Source organism: Physeter macrocephalus, chromosome 16 (genome assembly GCF_002837175.3).
Source record: "Physeter macrocephalus isolate SW-GA chromosome 16, ASM283717v5, whole genome shotgun sequence".
Classification (NCBI taxonomy): Eukaryota; Metazoa; Chordata; class Mammalia; order Artiodactyla; family Physeteridae; genus Physeter; species Physeter macrocephalus.
Window position 1 is genome coordinate 40,641,312 of NC_041229.1, and position 21,335 is coordinate 40,662,646.

Genomic DNA, 21,335 nt, shown 5'->3' on the forward strand with positions numbered 1-21,335 from the left:
CTGGAGTTTTGGTTCATGCTAAGCACAGGGTGTCTATGTGCCTGAGCTCCAATAAAAACCCTGAACACCTTAGCTCAGGCAAGGTTCCCTGGGAGACAGCGCTTCATGTGTATTATAATAAGGTGGTTTTTTTTGGCCATGTCATGTGGCATGCAGGATTTAGTTCCCCCACCAGGGATTGAACCTGTGCTCCCTGCAGTGGAAGCACAGAGTCTTAACCACTGGACCACCAGGGAAGTCCTGTGTTATAATAATTTGTTGCTGGAATAATTGTTTCCTGTGTGGTTCTACTAGGAGATGACTCTTGGAAGATGGCACCTGTTTTCCTCCAGATTTCCCCCAGGTCCCCTTTTTCTTTGCCAGTTTTGCTTTATTTCCTTTACTCTGCTCTGTCCAGTTTTCTGTTAAGCCCTTCAAGTAAACTTTTCGTACCTGTTATCACAGTATTTATTTCAACATTTCCATTTTTAAACATAATTTTCATTTCTGTGCTAAAATTCCCCTTCACACATGTTGTCCACCTTTTCTACTACATCCTTTAACATACTTTTTACAGTTATTTTCAAGTCTTTATCTTCCAATTCCAACATTTGCACCATCTCTGGGTCTCCTTCTATGGATGATTCTTCTCTTGTCCAGGGGTTGAATTTCCTTCCCTCTTTGCGTGTCTCATATTTTTTTGGTTTTTGGTATGCCAGCCATTTTGCGAAAAGAGCAGTTAAAACTGAAATAAAAACAACTTATCCCCAGAAAAGGGCACATCTGTTCTGTCAAGCTTCTGGTGTGTGTGTGCATGTGGCGGGGGCAGTGGCGGTGGGGGCGGTTCCTGCCTCAGTCTAACCCGTAGTTACCCAGGTCTATTCTTGCAGCTTTAGTTAGATTCTGTTCCACACTAGCCTCAAACATTCTGAAGGTAGGAACAGGGTTTTCTTGGGATTAAGCCACCTGCTCTGTGGTACTTTCTCACACTGGCCCCAGCAAACTAACACAGATGGGAAGGAAGGTTGCAAGGTGGTATCTTTGACCAGATTCTCCAGCATCAAAGAGGTAGAGGGTGAACAGAGTTCTCACACTATTGCAGCAAAATTGTCTTTATTTAAAATCAGAGTCCACAGTGTGAAGCCATTCCCCGTGAGCATGTACGTGCCTGATGCCATGGGTTTTCCATATGCCCCTTCATTCTCTCGGCTCCTGGACCACCGCCACTGAAACCTATGGAAACAAGAAAAGGTCCCAGTTAGTGGACTGTCAGTGCTGAGCCCTGGCAAACCAGGTGACAGCTGTGGGTCCGGCAAACTGAAGCGAGCTTTTGTTCCTTCAACTGTATTCATTGATCCTGTACCATACACTTAACCTGGAGCTAAAAGATAGGGCTAAGGGGAGCAGCTGGGGGTCACCCCATTGCCTCCATGTCAGGAGTGATGGGCCAACACCTATAGTTGGTGCCAGGGGGTAGGAGACTTGGAGAACAGAGAGCAAACCCATGCCAGACCCGGTCAGCACAGGCTCCACCCAGAGACAAGAATAGTGGCTGCAGCCCAGGGAGAAGACTTAGGCTCCTGGTTTTTCTCTCAGCCTGAGTTCTGGACTGGGAGGCCTCCTTGGACGGGACTCTCCACACCAGGTAGATGGATCCCAACCTGCAGGTAACCAGGGCTGGAACACCTACATTCCTAACAGTCTGGTTGAAGACCACCAGGGTCAGAATCAGATTCCCAGACCCTTCCCAAGATCTCCGCAGTCGACACATTTTGGGTGGAGCCCGGAGCGTATTCCTGTTTAACAAGCTCCTAGGTGGTGACCCAGTGACTAGGCACAGCCCCCATCCTAATTCCTCACATTATAAGGGGAGTGAGAACATCTAGCCTGACACTGAAGTCAGCATTCTGGGCTCTTCGTTCTGCAAAGCAGCGGCTGCCTGAGGCAACTTTTCTGTCTCCCTGGATACCCCAGTTACCTCCTGAATTTGGGTACTTTGCCCACTCTGCTTTGCTCCTGCCACACATTCCGAGGTGTGTGTCTTGGGGGCAGGCAGAAGGGGGTGCTACTGCCAGACAGACCGGGGCTCCACACCTACCTTTGAACTCAACAGCTCTGAACTCGGGAAGTCACGTCACTTCTTTAAGTTTCAGTTTCTTAGTATAAACGTGGATAATATCTTTTCAAAGAGTTTTGTAAGAACTAAATGAGATAATGCATATCCAGCACTTACTACCCCGCCTGATACAAGCAAACACCCCATGAATGTTCGCTGATCTGAAAACCTTAGCAGACACTGACCACCCAGAGGGCGGCCAACAGGCCTTTTGCTCCCCACTCTGGGCCCACCGGCAAAGGGCACTCAACTCATGTTTGTGGAATCGAAGAAGGAGGCTAAATCCATTGGTGCCAAATGAGGACCCGAGATGTCTACAGATAGAAAGCCTGATTGCTGAACACCTGAAACTAACACAACATTGTAAATCCACTATACTTCAATAAAAATAAGTAAGTAAATTAAAACAAAAAGAAGAATATGAAGAAAAGAAAGCGTTCGAAAAGATAAGCTATCACCCTCGCGATGTTTTGCTTCTCTACCAATCTCAGTTTTTCACTTGAAAAGTGAGCATCTACCTGGTATCCCAGATGTGTGTTTTACTGACTGCTAGAACAATCTAACAGCTACAATGAAGACTAACTGTCCCTCCTCTGAAATGTCAAGTGTTTAAATATGATTACCGAATGTTTAATAATAATATTCCAATGTTATTAAGTTTTGGAAAAAGAAAAAGAAAACCCGGGAATGTACACAGCCTGAGGAAGGAACTGAGATGCAGCTGTTCGCACCTCCACCCACACCTTCCCATCCTCTTCCCCCCCTCCCTGTCTTTGTGTGTCACTACTTCTCTCCTTCAAGGTTACCTTTCATTTTAAGTAGTTAGGATAATAATAAGAGGGAATGATAACTGACTGACAGCCACGGTCCTCAGCTCTTGAACAGTATCATCGCAGCAACTCCTCACACGACCCCGGGAGGCAGCCAGCAGCACGGTCTCCGTTTTAAGGGCTGTAAACTGAGGAAAACAGCGGTTAGGGGACCTATCCCAGTCACACAGCTTGAACAGGGTGGAACCAAGAAAGGGAGCCTGGCAGACTCCAGATGCCTGAGGAGTGTGTGTGTGTGTGTGTGTGTGTGTGTGTGTGTGTGTACAGTGTGATGTGGGTGGTGTGTACAGTGCATATAGGGTGGTATGTGCGCGTGTGTGTGTGTATACGCCTGCACACGCGCACACACGTATATGTACGGAAGGTCAGCGGCAGAGAGTGCAGGATGCTTACCCTCTGCACCACGCCAGCCCCCAGAGCCCTGCAGAGCTACCAGCACTGCAGAGCTTGATCTTCCGTCCTTGCTAACAGAGGAGATATCCACTCTCAGGGGAAAGAGCGAAAGCAGCAAGGAGGCCAAAGCAGGAGGACAAGAGGGCAGCCCGTGGGAAGGAACGGGCCTCTTCCACCCCAGGTCCCTCCACATTCTGTTCCTTTCTTGGCCCTTGTCTGCGCTAAGCCCCAGTGCACCCGGGAGAGCAGGTCTGTCAGGTCCATAGCTGTGCTTGCTGGGACGTGGCCCCCAGTGCCTGCAGGTGTCTCTGACCAACCTGAACCAAGGGTGTTGATGGGCTTCTTGCCCACAGGATGAAGTTCCGCAAGCCGTGTGCTGTCCCGTGAATGGCTGGCATGGTCCAGGAGGCCGCCTGATCTCACCGTTGGAGCAGATTCACTCCCATCATTTCATGAGTTTGTCGCCTGGCCGGGGATCAGGCAAGAGAGCATCTGCCTGGACAGGGGGCTGGATGTTAACCACTGGGGGAGCTTGGCTTTCTGGCCCTTCTGCCTGGCTGCCCTTGGAAGAGTCCTGCAGGTAGTGCCATGGGTTCCAGAGGGCAGAGACGATCCTCTTGTATCCCCTGCAGAAGTTCTGGTTCAGGATCCCATAGACGATGGCATTAAGGCAGCTGTTGAAGTAAACCAGGAAGTAGCTAGTGACAAAGAGGCCCTCTGGGACCTGGGGAGCCACTTCTGAGTCGATGGCCACAGCAAGGCCGATGCAGTTCAGCGGTGCCCAGCAGATGGTGAAGATCACAAACACCACGAACGTGGTCAGAAAACTCCGGATGTTACTGCACCACGGGCATGGATTGTCCTCCTACTTGACCTTCCTGCAGGCCTGGAGCACCAGCACCCAGATGCGCAGGTAACAGAAGCACACAACAGCCACGGAGGGAGGAAGTGGACGACCACCACTGCCACCGTGCACCGGGCACTGGCCGTCTGGATGAAGGTGCAGGAGTAGATGCGTGGGTCATACTCCAGGGACCCCATGAAGAAGCTGGGGACCAGGGCCAGCAAGGTGAGGAGCCAGACAAGGCAGATGTAGAGGGGGGTGTGCCAGTGGCAGTAGATGCGGTGTTAGGTCACGCTGTGGCAGACGTAAGCAGTAGCGGTTAATGGCGATGGCGGTGATGTCGAAGACGGAGCCGATGACGCTCAGGCCCATCACAAAGGCGTTGGCCTTGCAGCGCGCCTCCCCCAGGGCCCAGCTGTCTTGGAAGATGGCCAAGAGGATTAGCGGGTAGGGGTACAAGGCCAGGTCAGCCAATGCCAGACTCACCAAGAACAAATTACCTCGAGCAGGAAACAGGAAGCTAGAGTCAGGACGAAACCCCACGATCTCTATTCTGTAGAATATTCTAGACTTTGTCCTTCACAGGAGGGACTCTCCCAGGACATTGATGCGCCACCGCCACCATATGTCTGTGGGTACTCTGCGGAGGCTGCTGTGACTACCTCAGGGGTCCAAAGCATCAGGCAGAGGGAAAGGATCCAGAAGGCACAGCAACCAGAAAAGTCAGGCTGTGGTCTGGCTTCAAGGGGGTTTGGAAGAAGGGAGCTTCAGAGCCACTCAGCGGGGAGTTCCCCTGAGTCAGACCCTCAGGTGAAGCAGACTCTGTACTTGCAGCTACATGCAAACCCACAAGGTAGAGAAAGGGCGTTCCCAGCCCTCCCTGTCCTGACACACAGTCTCAACCCATCTCAGGGAAGACTCCATAGGATGTGCCCCTGGGAAGCTGCAAGACCCACAACAAGCAGCCTTCTTGAAGTGCCTATTTTGGCCTCAGATGCTTGGGGTAACTCCACTTAGAGCTGACCGAAAAGACATCTGTTAGCTCCCTGGGAGTAATATTCTGAGTAATATTCCAGTGTGTGTGTGTGTGTGTGTGTGTGTGTGTGTGTGTGTGTGTGTGTGTGTGTGTGTGTGTGTGTGTGTATACACCACATCTTTTTTATCCTTTCATCTGTTGATAGACACATAGGTTGCTTCCATACCTTGGTAACTGTAAATAATGCTGCTATGAACATTGGGGTGCATGTATCTTTTTAAAATAGTGTTTTCTTTCTGGGGGGATATATACCCAGCAGTGGAACTGCTGGATCTTACGGGCAGCCTACTGAATGGGAGAAAATTATTTGCAAATGATATGTCCGATAAGGGGTTAATACCCAAAATATAAATAGCTCATGCAACTCAATATCAAAAAAACAAACAACCTGATCAAAAAAATGGGCAGAAGACCTGAATAGACGTTTTTCCAAAGAAGACATCCAAATGGCCAACAGGCACATGAAAAGATGCTCAACATCACTAATCATCAGGGAAATGCAAATCAAAACCACAATGAGATATCACCTGACATTTGTCAGAATGGCTATGATTAAAAAGAACACAAATAACAAATGCTGGCAAGGGTGTGGAGAAAAGGGAACCCTCGTACACTGTTGGTGGGAATGTAAACTGATGCAGCCATTGTGGAAAACAGTATGGAGACTTCTCAAAAAAAAAAAAATAAATGTTGTTTTGACATTGGGAAGTGGCGCTGGAAGTTGGAGTGATCTGGGGTAATCTCAGTCCTGCCACTTTGAACTTGACCTAGTCACTGAACTTCTTTTCTCTGTGACTATTGTTTCTTCCGTTCCCTTCTTTTCTTTTGGAGCCCTCCTTCCCCCTCCTCCCACACATTCCACATGATTATTTCTGTGAAGAAAATCCCTTATTTCCCACATGGGAATACTGGTCTCTGCAGCGCCCACTGGCTTCCTGGCTGAGCGGCAAAGAAGCTTTTGGCCCTTGCAAGCACATGTGGAGAAAGTCAAGAGCGGCTGGGGGCGGGTGCCAGCTCAGCCAGCTGTTCCTGGGAAAGCAAGTCAAGCTCTTCCGTGTTAATGTGGCTCATCCCCTAATAATGCCTCAGAAGCTGGCAAACAGCTTGTAAATAGTGGGAAGAACACATTCAACTCCACGTGGAAAGTGTTTCAATTACTCTCCCCCATTACTCCTGGGGTTCCTATAAGGCTGAAATCAACCAGTTTCTGCTGTAGATCTATCTGCCCTCAGACGTCATACCGTCTCCTTTCTTGACACAATTCCAAGTTAGACGAATAAAATTCTTGCTTTGTTTCCCATCTGTAAGAAGCCAGACCCTGTCTAGATGACAGTTAAAGGGAGAGTGAGTTCTCTATTCATGTTTTCCCCAGGCAGGTGAGAAATCAACCAGGACACACAGCACTGCTCATCATCTGGTGCACAGCCTTCTAATGAATATTTATATCACGAGTCTTGGCGTGACTTACTTCCATCTGCCTCTATCGGACAGGGTGTATTAGTGGAGACAGACCTCAACAACAAGGTTTTGTACTAATATGGAACTCCCTTCCCTTTGCATTCATATACAAAGCACATCCCTCCACACATGCAGCCACCATAATCCCCTCCCCCCTGGCCTACTTTCTCCTTCTTTTTGGGAAATCTAGTCCTTAATGGGAATCTGGAAATCTGAGAAAGAGCCAGCAGATGTTCAGCTATCTAGTTTTCATCAGATAGGAGAATTCTGGAAGATAAAGCTACCTTTATCTTGCTCTTCCCTGTACCCAACCTATTTTCCTAGAGGAATTTCTTGGTTTTAAATTGTCTCTGGTCATTGAGCTCAAACTGGCAATGTAGAAATAGATAGTCATTGAGTCATTTGTTCAACAAATATTGCTGAGTATTTACTAGGTATTGGCTCTGGCCTATGCTGGGGCATGGTGAGCAAGAGAGACACATCCCCTCCTCTTACAAAGCTCGTGGTCTCATAGAGGAGACAATTCAATAAAATCAAGACATGATGAGTGTTACAATAGGGAAGTAAGCAGATAATCTATCATTTCTAACAGGGTTAAACTTTCCATGCCTTGAAGTCTTCTTCCATCCTCCACTTGCTCAAACGCGTAATATATTTATTGAGCACCTATCACACTTGGGTAGGGCGCAGTGATGGGTGAAAGACACGCCCCTGCCATTGAGATGCTAACAGTGCTGTTGGGGAAAGAGACACAGAAACAGTGGCTCTTCAGTGTGGTGAGAGCTGGGTTGGAGGCTAGCACGAGGTGGTGGGAGCAGTGGGGAAGAACTAAGTCGTCTTGGGGCTGAGGGCAGTACTGGAGGATGGGGCTGGTCAAGCAGGACAATTCAGCAAGGGGCAGGACAAAATCACAATGGCCCTTGTCACAGGCCTGCCTCCATCCCAGGATGGCTGTTCACCTCAAATAGGATCCTGCATGGGAAAAAATTTAAGACATAATAACAGTCTCCAAACGAATGTGAGATATACTTGTGAGTTATATTCTGGGATAAGCATTTGAAATACCTGAACAGATAATTTCTTAAACGTGTGACTTCCTCACAAATACTAAAACAATGCACTTTTATATTAACATAAGCTCCTAATTAGATTCCCAAATCCTTTGAGGGTGGAGATTGTTTTCTTCCCAAATCACATTGTTTGTGAAAACCCTGGAGCGTGTGGATGAATCATACAAGGGCTGAGTGGAAATCTAACATCACGTTAATTTAAAAAGAAAAGGATTACTAAGCAAGCTAATAATATAAAAAAAATATGATGGGGGTATTTTAACCACTTAAAAGAATAAAATATATTTAAGAGAATAAGCATCCATTTAAATAATTAACTGAGATGCTTATTACAAAATCATATTCCATAACCATCAAGGCATTGCTTGGAAACTCTTACGGAAGCATTTTATTACTTTAATTACACTTAGTTATAACAACAACAAAAAAAACAACCCACAATTGGTATAGTACCTTGATGTTTATAATGTGCATTCACGTAAAACTGACTCAATGGTTTCTCGCAAGAATCCTTTAAGGTTGATTGCATGATTTCCATTTTACAGATCAAGAAACCAACACTCAGAATATGTGAACAGAGAAAGAGGGAGAAAAGGCAAAAAGAGAAACAAGAGGAAACCAGGAAAAAGAAATGTCAAAGGGATTAAGGGTGTAGAGTTTTTGGTCATCCACAAGAATGAGAAAGGGCAGAAAAGTGCCCATGTCACCTGCCAGTTAGATCAGCAGTGATGTTAGTTAGCAAGGGCGAATTCTGTTGAGTGTTAGAGGAAAAACTTTTGCACTGGAGGCTGCCCTCCCAACCAGCTTTGCCTTCCAGAGAAATGGAGAGAAATGGACTGGTACTTGGAAAGGGCTATCCTTTGATGGAAAGATTGTGTAAGATATTTTTTTTTTCTTTTCTCTTTCTCTCTCTTTTAAATGAGAGAGGCTTGTATCTGACACATAATAAGCAAATAGCAATCTTTCCTTCATTGGAGTATAGTTGATTTACAATGTTGTGTTAATGTCTGCTCTACAGCAAAGCGATTCAGTTATACATAAGTATATACGTCCTTTTTTATATTCTTTTCTATTATGGTTTAATCACAGGATATTGAATATAGTTCCCTGTGCTATACAGTAGGCCCTTGTTGTTGATCCATTCTATATATAATAGTTTGCATCTGCTAACCTTACACATAACAATCTTAGCTATTATTATTGTAATTTTTATATTATCAGCTGCATTATTATTTATAGTATTATTAGTTTTTATATTATTATAATTATATACAATTATAACAGTTTTATATTATTATTACAAAGAACAAGAAAGAGGCTCATAAGGTTGGACTAAGCCCCCTGGGAGACAAGATGTGAGAAGTCCTATAGGGGGAGGGCGATGAAGAAATTAGGACATTGCATCTAGAGTGTAAACACCCTCAGAACTGCAACTTTACTTCCCAACTCCCTAACTTTCCCTCTTTCAGCCATAAGTATTTTAAACTGTAAGACCGAACAGCAGCATCAGGATCTTCTGAGTTTTGCTGCATATCATGCTGAATACAGACTCCGACTTTGTGCAGGGGAAGAAAAAGGCAGTCTAACGTGAAAGTGTTCACACGTGGGGCTGCTAAGGACTCTATGGGAGGAATTAACGAGGATTATGCGCTTTCCTGATTATTTGGCTAAAGACATAATTAAGAGATTTAAAATGCTTTCATTTTTGCCTGGTAAAGAGAAAGTAAGTATTTAGAGCCAAAATGTGAAGTTGGAAAGTTCAGGCAATATCAGGGAAGGAGTCCAATGTAGCCCAGTTTGGTTTTCAGCTGATAAGAAGCCCTCCGAAGCCCGAAAGCTCAAGCAGGTTAAAAGACGCCTGTCACCAAGGGGCATCTCCAGCAGTATTCAGTGGTAGGATAGAGCCTGGATGAAGTGGGCTCCACTTTACCTTGTAACACCTGAAGGGCAGGGGCTGTGGGTCTATTAAATATTTCCTCCAGGCCTTTCAAGAGCTTTTGCCTAGGGCCAGCCTGCTTATTCAATCATCATTTACCTCCTCGATCAACAAGTGGGAGGAAAAGGGGCCGCATGGCGGGCTCTGCTCTAATGTAACTGGGGATGCCAACATGTGCCAGGCTGAAAATCCCCATCAGGAAGCCTGCGATGCAGTCACCGGTTCTGGATAAGAGATGATGCAGACTCTAAGCATCGCTGGGCATCCAGAGGACAGAGTGGATTCCGGACAAGGACCTAGGTGTTCAGCAAGCAGATCCTCCATGTTTTCCTGTCAAATAGTCCACATCCTTCTTCCTTACAAATCACAGGGATGTCCTAGGTATGGATATGCATCCGCTCACTAAAAACACCTCTCCGACAGCCTCTTAATCCGTCTGCAGTACAAGAATCCATTGTCAGGCCATGGCTCCTGATCATCACCAGGGAAATTAGGGTCCCTGTGCTGATGGGCCAAGAACCATGAATGCTATTGTGCTTTCCCCTTGCTGATGGAGACTATCTCGATGTTACAGTAAGGACACGTTTCTCTCAGCTCTCTTCTGTATAGCTGACAGTCAGGATGGTGCAGGTAAGGGCAGGAGGCTCAATTTTACAGGCAGTTTAAAGCGGGCAGCCTCCAGCCAGACTGGCAAGAGGCATATACACACTACTATAAATAAAATAGATAACTAGTAAGAACCTGCTGTATAGCACAGGGAACTCTACTCAATACTCTGTAATGACCTATATGGGGAAAAAAATCTTAAAAAAAAAAGAGTGGATATATATATGCATAACTAATGCACTTTGCTCTATACCTGCAACTAACACAACATTGTCAATCAACTATACGGCAATAAAAATTTTTTAAAAAGACAAACTCCCTAAGGAGTCACTGGCGCACAATTTTAGGGAGCCCACTGGCCACACAGGAACAGCAGGGATCAAGATACACCCCTAGTGCAGGTGCCAGTCAGTGTCCGAGGACAAGATTGAGGTGAACTTTGGGCTTTCAGTGCTCAGAGCAATTCAGTTCCATGAGAATTGTACTGATGGCATGAGGGGTGCTGGGTAGACCTCACCTCATGAAGCAAAATTAATACCTTCTGTCTCACCGCTTTCCTGGTATCTTGTCCACTTCAGTTGGTTTCAGCAAATCTCTATTCAGTTTTAGAAATGGAATAAAAGTCTCTGCTCTCAAGGATCTCACAGTCCAGTGGGGAGAGGAAAAAAAAACTAAGAACAATACAGTGAGGGAGGTGTTGTATGGGGAGGGCATGCGGGAGCCTGGGCTGGGCCAGGGAGTGGGGGACGACAGCAACCACACCTTTTATGCTATGAATGATAAAAATCCACAACCCGCAGGGGAGCTGAGGAAGGGGTTTGAAAGAGATATTCGATAGCCGAAAAGAGGCAGGGAGCTTGCCAAGATGAGGATAGAGCATCAACCTAGATGGGTGGGATGGCAGGGGGCAGGGAGGTCCAAGAGGGAGGGGATATATGCGTAAATATAGCTGATTCACTTCATTGTACAGCAGAAACTGACAAGAACATTGTAAAACTATACCCCAATTTAAAAAGAAAAAAGAACACAGACCGTGTGGGAGCGACAGCAGACCGTGTCGCATTGAGTGGGAGAAGTGAGACAAGTCTGTGACATTGAGGGGGTTAGGCAGGTCCGGAGGCTTGTTCCAGCCGTGCTCTGGAGCTGGACACCGTTCTGTAGATGGAGGGTGGTCCCTGGAGGCAGGGGTGACCCTGGCCGTGGTAACAAGGAGGGTAGAGGAGTGGGGAAAGCTGTCTGGTGACCATGGACATGATTTGCTCAAGGGAGGTTGAGGGTGTAAATTGGGGTAGTAGGAGTAGGGGGGCAGGAAAAGGGGAAATGGAGAGACGCTATGAGACAAAAATCAGGAGGGCTTGGGGAATGAAGGAACCAAAGAAGACTCCCAGGGATCAGGTGTCTGAGAGAGGAAGAGAGGAAGGAGGTCCAAAAAGTAGCATCAGGTAAGCCGAGGGAATGGAAGGTCTCAAAGAGGGAGTGGCCCTCAGTGCCACACGCAGCACAGAGGGGCATTTCCCATGAGGGCAGACCCCAGGGGGCTGAGGGGGAAATGGGAAACAATGAGGTGATTAATGGATGTAAACTGTTATATTAAGATGTCTGGCTGAAAAGAGAAGGAGAGAGGTTCCCTGGTGGCGCAGTGGTTGAGAGTCCGCCTGCCGATGTAGGGGACGCGGGTTCGCGCCCCGGTCCGGGAAGATCCCACATGCCGCCGAGCGGCTGGGTCCGTGAGCCATGGCCGCAAAAAAAAAAAAAAAAAAAAAAAGAGAAGGAGAAAGGTAGCCCTGAAGTTAGAAGGAGACATAAGACCAAGGAAATTTTTCTCTTAAACGAAGGAGCCCCTTTGTGTGTGTGTGTGTGTGTGTGTGTGTGTGTGTGTGTGTGCGCGCGCGCGTGTGTGTGTAAGCTAAAGGGAAAGAGATAGAAATTGAAAATACGGAAGAGAGAGAAGGAACTTGATGGAGGAGAGTTCTGTGAGAGCAGGAGAGGGAGAGAGAGAAAATACAGGGATGAACATTGGTGAGGTCTGGGCTGGGGGTGAGTGACAGTGGCAGGCACAACGTCCTCAGACGCTGTCAGGAGAGCCTGAAGTGTGGCAGGCCCCAGAAAGCACACACCGAGAAATACGAAATGCCACCAGTGCCACACAATGTGTAAGGCTCTGGAAACATAGCAAAGAGTGTAACACACACCTGGCCTTACCTTCTAAGCTGGGGCAGTGCCCTGAATCTGCCCCCCATCTTCCCTCCATCCCTTCCTGTCTGCCTTGCTCTAGTGCCATCTCTGAAAAATTCAACCCAAAGCACAAGCAGCAGAACCTGAAGACAGGGGAGTCCCTCCCTCAAAAAGGACAGTTAATCTAACCACCTACCCCGCTATCAGGAACATCCCTGTTATGAATGATGAGAGTCTGCTGCACAGAGAAACTGGGTCTGTAATAGTCAAGGAGAGGATACTGACACCTGCTAAGAATGCTGCTGTGACTTCAATATGGGCTGTGTGCCTTAGTCATTGGAAATACACGTGTTCTCATTGCCACAGCCCTATCTTCTTAAGAGAGATGAATTAAGGAACCAGACTCAATTAGAGAAAGCTCTAAGATAAATGTTTCTTAAAGTAAGTCCATACTCTTCAGTAAGAGAAGACCTGATTAATAGTGGAATGGGTGCTAAGTATTCAAACTGCTGTAGGCTTTCAGGCATCTTTTGAAATCTCAATCTGCCAAAGTTATTTAGCTTACATTAATACTATGATTTTTCATAGTATGTATGACTATCATCAATAAAGCCACGGGTCAAATAAAAATTGGTTGTGTGACCGGAACAGCCTTTAATGAGTGTGTCAGGAATTAATATCATTTAGATAAAGTGTTAACATTTTTTCTGGTGCTGGGCTGTAGCAGACTCAAAGGGAGTTAGGAAGGATAGGACATACGGTGTGCCAGCAATTTAACCTGCTCATGACCCACCCAGGCCAAATCAATAAGGTTTCCATGAACTTGGCTAGGAGAGCAGAAGAGGCCAGCTCTCCTCGGGACGGAGGAGGGGAGAATAAGTTTGTCTCCTTCAGGCAAAAGGAAGAAGCACCCTCAACCTTCAGCCACCCCGCCCGTGGTAGGCAGCCCACCGGGTCTCCTCTAAACACCCTGCTAGTCAGGAAGAGAGGCCCTGCCTCCTCCTTGCCTCCCTGGGCAGGAAATGAATTCTTGTGGCTGCTACAAAAGGGCGATAGGTTGGAAACATTAAATACAGCTTTCTGATAGTAACCTGCTCTTTCCTAGTAGATAAGCCTCTACTCAAAGGACACAATAATATCTTGAAAAAGTTACTGCAGATAATACAAGAATCCACTACTGAAATGACTGAGTTAGAAAGCTTACTTTTTTTTCTTCCAGTTTTATTGAGATATAATTGACATCCAGCACTGTATAAGCTTAAGGTGTACAGCATGATGACTTGACTTACATACGCCATAAAATGATTACCGCAATAAGTTTAGTGAACATCCGTCATCTCATATAGATACAAAAAGAAATAGAAAAAAAGACATTTTTCCTTGTAATGAGAACTAGGGTCTACTCTCTTAACAACTTTCATATGTAACACACAGCAGAGTTAGTTATATGTAGCCTGTTGTACATTACACCCCTAGTACTTATTTATCTCGTAACTGGAAGTTTGCGCCTTTTGACTGCCTTCTCCCAGTTCTCTCTCTCCCCTCAGCTCCTGCCTCTGGTAACCACAAATCCACTCTTTGTCTATGAGTTTCCTTCTTTGTTTTTGAAATGTAATTAACCTATAACAATATCTAAGTTCCTAGGGCACAATACAGGGGACTTGATGCTTCTTAACATTTCAAAATGATCACTACGATAAGTCTAGCTACCATCTGTCACCATACAGTTACTTCTTCTTAATAATACGAAGTTTCCAATATTATGCACAGAAGCTCACATTTTTATTTTTTGTTTGTTCTTTAGATAAAAATCATGGAGTCACAGGGCCACATAAAATATATATAACAATTGGTTAAAAATAGCCTTTCTGAACGGTCAGCCTCCTTAGAAAAGCATGTTTAAGCTATATAATTGGCTTTCTGCTACCTTTTCATTTTAATTCACTCTAATATTTGAGTTGCCCCTAAGACCCAAACTGGGAAATGACAAATTGACAAACAGGTCATTGAGCTTCTCCCCAAGCTGGAATGGTCAGTGTGCTCCAGCGACCCTCAGGACCAGAGTTTAGAGACTCCCTCCCTCTGGTTTTGTTCCCTGGCACACCTGAGTATGGGAAAGTTGAAAAGAGAGTGGATTGAAAGGGGAAAAATATTCTCAGGATTGCAACACTATTTTGCCAAATCACTATTTTAATCTTCGTTGAGTCCTACGGATTCCCTGTCTTCATTAAAGACCACGGTTATCGCAAAACAATGTAGCTCCATCCAAGCGGAGGCTGCAGATGTCTGCTTTTACACTCTCTTGTTTGGAACCAAGATGAGGAGATAAGTCTAGGACGAAAATTCACTGGAGCGTTTCCGTTAATTCACTCATTGTCTCAGCAAATATTAAGCACCTACTGCGTGAACCACAGTGCTTGGCAGGCGAGGGAGGTGTTGAAGATGGTGAGATTTCTGTGGCCAGGGAGGGGGACCATGGGGACCCGCACACATTGGAGCGCCTTGGAGAGCTACAGCTTCCAGCCGCTTGGATTTCCACAGCGCCCCGGTCTGCCGAAAAGTGCGCAAGAAAACCTTTGCCCGATTCACGCTGGCACTGATGCGCCAGGTGCTTCCTGGTCCATTTGCTAGAGCCGCAAGTCGGGGAAAGGCAGCAACTCACCCTAACTTTTGAGTTCAAGACCAAACTCGGGGACTGGTGAGAGAGAAGGGAACGCGGCGCGGGGGCCTGACGAGGGACAAGGCGGCGGATTGCAGGATCAGGGTCAGGGGCAAGACCAGACACCAGAGAGGGGCCCGACGCAGCAGCGGGCGTGGCGCTCACCTGCGTTCCGGAGCTTGCGGTTCCCGAGCACCGAGAGGACGACCAGGAGGTTGCCCACGATGGCCACCGCGGTGGTGACGATGAGCTCGGCGGACAGCGCGGGCGCCACCCAGGGCGGCCGGGGGGTCCCGGAGGGCCGCGCGCCTCCTGCCCCAGTCCGGACCCGGCTCTCCGCTCGGCCGCCCGCCTCGCAGCAGTTGGCGAAGGAGCCGTTCTCGGGCATCGTGGACCCTCCCGCACCGCGCCAGCCACCACGCACCCGGTCTCTCCGCAGGCTGGGCGCGCAGTGCCGAGTCCGGCGCTCCTGCCGCCCCGTTCCCTACCCAGGTCGCGCGGGCCAGGGAGGAGGCCGGTGGGGAGGGACCTGGAAGAGATAAACATGGGCAAGGGACGGAGAAAAAACGTAGGAAGGGGAGGAGGATTTGGGGTGCAGGCGTTGCCCAAGGAGAGCGTCCCCCCCCCTCGGTAGCTCAGGAGGAGCTGCGACGGCGCCGCCCCGCGCTGCCACCCGGAGCCCAGCACGTGCCTGGCCCAGTTCGGGCCTCAGTGCCTGAGCGCACCGTCAGAGAAGCTGTGTCTAGGGACACCCAGATTTTCGGACTAGAAAAGGTGCAGTTCGTCGGGGACCTGCTGATTGGTTGTCAGAAGGGCAGGGTTTGAGGTCCCCATGGGGCTGTACAGCCCCAAAGAGGTGGTGACTCCAGGCTATGGGGACAGATCCCAGAGCAAAATAAGGGAGAGGGTTACACTCTAGGCAGCTGCAGGAGAAAGACGAACCTGCGCTATTTACTGAGCACTTGCTGTTTATGTGGGAAGCATTGGTGATGTCTCTGCCCTGTCCTCCTTAAAAAGCCATGACAATACTTAAATAGATTTAGGAGCATCTATTTAAACATGATAATACTTAAATAGATGTATGGTCAATACTGGGGGTTATTATAATGTGGTTTTTGGAGGGGTTCGAACAAGAAGAAGAGTGCACTATGCTTATAGAAAAGAAGGAACTTAGATGCCCTTCCTTTAAAATGTTTGAGCACTTTTACTCTGATAATAACAACTGCTCATCCCTCTTGAGGGTAAATTTATGCCAAGCACTGTCTGAAGCTCTGTTTGCATCACTAGAATCAAAATGACTGATTATCTATATGCTGAAGAAGTAAAGTACCTGGAACTCTCATACATCGCTTTTATGAGAATGCAAAATGGTACAGCCACTTTAAAGTGCCTGGTAGTTTGGTAGTTTCTTATAGAATTAAACATATACCATCCTAGGACCAGAAATGAAAAGAAAATGAAACATATGTCCACAAAAAGATCTGTGCAAGAATTATCCAGAGCAGCCTTACTTATAGTAGCTCAGACCTGGAAACAGCCCAAAGTTCCCTCGAGAGATGAACGGGTAAACAAATTGCGGTAATTGTGAATACCACCCAGCAATAGAAACTACTGATATACACAACAACATGGATTAATCTAAAAGAACATTATATTGAGCAAAAGAAGCCAGGTACGAAAGGGTACATTCTATACAATTCCAATTATAGAATGGCCAAAAGCAGGAAAATATCATCTATGGTGATAATAATTAGAGCAATGGTTGCCCATGCGGGTGAAGATTGACTGGAACAGAACATGAAATGAACTTCTGGGATGTTATTTGTATGTATGTTATTATATGTAAATTATACTCTCCCACCGCCCCCTCCCCCAAATAAAAACAAAACCAAAAAAGAATGCAGTGGAGAGGGAGGGACTAATGGCGTGATGATGCAGGAGAAGATAATAATTAAAGCAATAAACTCCTTGAGAGGTGAGCCCATCCAGAGCCCAAGGAAGGTAGATTATTGTTAGGAGAGAGAGGCTTTCTTCCCTACAGTAGAAATGAAGCAGAAGCCAGTACAAATTCAGAAGTGTTTCTAGATTGGCATGAGATGAGGGAGTTCCTCTCTGGCTGCTGTATTCTCAGGGTGTTCGACGCTACCTCATTAGCCAGGATTCAGGGGGAAAGAGTGTGGAAGATTTGAAGACAGGAGAAGGTCTGAAATGTCATTACAGAAAAGAGGAACTTCAACTAGGAAAGCATGGCAGGTGTGTCAGGAGAGCGTGGGCCACTGTACAGCTTAAGATGATGGTTTGCGATGAAGCCAGTCAGCCTTGTTGGTGGTTATTAAGCAGCAACTTGGAGCCGCTCAGGATAGACACAGAGAAGGCAGAGTGAATTTCGCTCAGGATTTCGATATGCCGGTCAGGAGTAACGAACGAAAGGAAGTGTGAGGGTGTGATGGGGAGATGGACCCTAGGAGGACATTAAACGAGAGAAGTTGAGAAAATGGGGGGGATGGGGAGGGGGCTGGTGGGTCATGGGAAAGAGGCGGGATCAAGGGATGGGAGGGGTTGAATTCAAAGAGTTGTGGTGGATGAATCGGAAAACATAAATTGTGGTATTGAGAGAGTGACTTGTTTGAAACTGAGATTTCTGAAGAGTGTGGATTTTATTGATATGAGGGCTCTGAGGTGATGATGGGAGTGGGTTGCTGGACGAAGCTTGTTCGAAATGAGAAGGTCGAGGACCTGAGAAGTCACGGGCTGAATATTATGGTGGCGAGAGAAAAGGAAACCCATGATTTGGGGGCGAATCCCCAATGAACAAGGAGGAATGAGCAGCCAGTCGGTAGACACAGCTGGATGGTGATCGTGTCTAGGGGCATTTTCAAAGAAGGGACAGCCATGCTTTCCCTGTTCTTACAAGTGCACTTGTAGCAAACATAGAGTAGCACTTCTCTGGCTGTCAGTGGCCCTCAGAGCAACAGGTAAGTTGAATACAATATACGTTGCCCCAGTTCAGACTCACCAATAACACACAATTGGTTAATTGTGTATGAAACACAGGGTATTTGCCCTGTGCTGCCCTGGTCTGGGATCATGCACATAGCCACAACAGATATCTCAAGACCTTTGGACATTGGAATTGGGGTACTTGCTGCCAAGAAATCCATGCTGTCTCCTGGCACAGCTGACCAGGCTGTGCCTTAAAAGGTCAGTAGAATGGTATAGCCACTTTGAAAGACAGTTTCGGACTTCCCTTGTGGTGCAGTGGTTAAGAATCCGCCTGCCAATGCAGGGGACACGGGTTTGATCCCTGGTCTGGGAAGATCCCACATGCCATGGCGCAACTAAGCCCGTGTGCCACAACTACTGAGCCTGCGCTCTACAGCCCGCGAGCCACAACTACTGAAGCCTGTGTGACTAGAGCCCATGCTCCACAAGAGAAGCCACTGCAATGAGAAGCTGGTGCACCACAACGAAGAGTAGCCCCACTTGACGCAACTAGAGAAAGCCCGCGCACAGCAACGAAGACTCAATGCAGCCAAAAAATAAATAAATAATAAATAAATTTTTTTTTAAAAAAGACTGTTTGGCCGTTTCTAACAAAACTAAACACACTCTTATTGCATGATCCATAAATTGTACTCCTTGACATTTCTCCAAAGAAGATGAAAACTCATCTCCACACAAAAGCCTCCACATGGATGTTTATAGCAGCTTTATTCATAATTTCCCAGAACTGGAAACTACCAAGATGTCCTTCAACAGGTAAATGGATAAATAAACTGTGGTACATTCATACCATGAAATATTTTCCAGCACTAACAAGAAATGAGATATTAAGTCATGAAAGGACATGGAAGAAACTTAAATGCCTATTACTAAGTGAAAGAAGCCAATCTGAGAAGGCTAGTATGATTTCAAATATATGATATTCTAGAAAAGGTAATACTATGCAGACACTAAAAAGATCAGTGGTTGCCAGGGGTTAGGGCAGAAAGAGAGATGAATAAACAGAGCACAGAGGATTTTTAGGGCAGTGAAACTACTCTGTGTGATACCACAATGGTGTATACATGTCATTACATTTGTCCAAACCCATAGAACGTACAACACCAAAAGTGAGCTCTAATGTAAACTATGGACTTTGGGTGATTCATACATCTTCAGGCGAAACAGAATCCACCCTACTATCAACAAGACAAACTAAAGCAAATCTAGGGAGAGAAGTCATGATGATGGGGAGATTGGAGCTATGACATCCAAGGTGATGGAGTGGAGTGCCCAGATTTAAGAGAGAGGGTATCGCATTCAATGAACTGAGAAGACATCCTGAAAGAAGTAAGTTCAGGCCTGAGAATCAGGCTAGAGAATAGGGCAGGAACTGGTCCAGGGAGGCCCCAAGGTCACCTTGAGGACTCTGGACTTGATCCCAAGCACAGTAGAATCGGTTGAAGGGTTTGCCAGGCATCTGCATCCTGTCCCACTCTGGCAGGTTTCCCTTCCAATGCAGAGAGGATGTCTGCCACAGAAAGCAATTCCCATGTTGACGTCCAAGTGTAGAACAGTGGTGATTGCTTCCAGTGTTCCAGGCTCATGGCCTCTTAACATAAGAGGATTCTTTTCATAATAGGTGAAACCAATAGTGGCTGCCAACAGTGAAATTAAATTATATGGGAAGAAAATTCAAACCCTAGAGAAGGGAAAGGAGAGAGCCAGAGGAGAGAGGTTCAAGATTCCTAGCTTGTTTCTTTAAAAAGTAAATCAACAGTTTGAACACCTATGGAGTGTCCTAGGGCTACAAAAATGAGCAGGACTGGCATTCTTTATGCCTGCCCCCAAGTTCAAATGCAAATCAAAATATGCTCACAGAAGCTCAGCTTCCCACATCCCAACAATAATATCTTTCACTCTGGATAGTACTTGAAACCTTTTCCAAACCACTTTTACCCAGGCCATCTTGTAGCTCCTTTCAACAGCTCTGTGAGGCCTGGGGGGCAGGTATGATTGGCCCAGATGGAAAAGAAAGGAACAGACTCTTGGAGATAAATAATGTGCCAAGGCTGGTGGCTGATGAATGGCCAAGATGAGTCTGTAACCCAGCTGTCTAACAGGATCCAATTCTTCTTCTTTATTTTAATAATTAATTAATTAGGTTGCACCAGGTCTTAGCTGCAGCAGGTGGGCTCCTTAGTTGCAGCTCACGGGCTGCTGAGTTGCAGCTTGCTGGCTCCTTAGTTGTGGCATGTGAACTCATAGTTGCAGCATGCATGCTGGCCCCATGCGTTGGGAGCACAGAGTCTTAACCACTGAGCCACCAGGGAAGTCCCAGAATCCAATTCTTTGATTGAATGTATAATGGCTTATATTCCCCCGTATGAAATATACAAAGCATATAATCAAAACTTTCTTTAGGTAATCAGTTTGCAACCTGGTTGAAAGAGCCACTTGCCCTTTTAGTAATACCAGAAGAAATAATCATAGCAGCCACAGCTAACACTGAGTGTTTTCTATGTGCTAGGAGACATATGGCTACTTTCATTTAACCCTCCCATCTCTATGGGATGGGTAGGATTACTGTCTACTGTGAAGAAACTGAGATTCAACTGGTAGGTCTCAGAGCTAGGATGATTCCAAAACCTGGTACAGTTTTTCCCTTGCATCGGGGAATATTAAAACCTCTGGGCTCTTTTTCACCTCAAGAGAAGGGAAGTTCGATGATGTTGGGCAGGTTGAACCCTGGAAGAAAAAGCTTGTGTGAGTTTTGAAAAAGATGACTTTTATTTAGATAACTTAGAAGATATGCCACTGCTTAGCATTGAGAAGCTGCCCTAATCTTTTCCTGAAGTGTGATCTAGAAAGAGCGATATTGTACAAGAAAGGAGTGAAAACAAGACAAAACAACAAAAACAACAAAAACCCCACCTCTGGACAGTCTTTGTCCTGTTACCCAACACATGCTCATGGCAGAGACCAGTAGGGTGATCCAGGGACCCAGCTGGGCCAGGCAAGGTCAGAGCAGCAAATTCTCTCCACTGACAGTTGCATTATCTTTACCTTTTCTGACTTTTCTTTCCCTTCAGAGGAAACATCAGCCTAAGAGTTACTGTCCTGGTTACTTCAGATTTGAATCAAATCTAACAGCTCAATGTTCAAGCAGAAGGGGTTGACCCTTGCCTTGGAATCCAGTGAACTCCAGATCAGTGTTTATTATCCCACACTATCTAGAATGAATTATTTAG

General features: G+C 46.4%; 1 protein-coding gene across 1 annotated transcript; it reads right to left on the reverse strand.

Moving 5' to 3' along the window:
* Positions 1 to 3,763: 3,763 nt before the first annotated feature.
* Positions 3,764 to 15,531, reverse strand: MTNR1B (melatonin receptor 1B). The gene is given in 4 exon segments (XM_007107131.3): positions 3,764 to 4,254; positions 4,257 to 4,470; positions 4,472 to 4,662; positions 15,268 to 15,531. Coding segments are annotated over 4 exon segments (1,119 nt in total). The 5' UTR covers positions 15,491 to 15,531.
* Between the last annotated feature and the right edge of the window lie 5,804 nt (positions 15,532 to 21,335).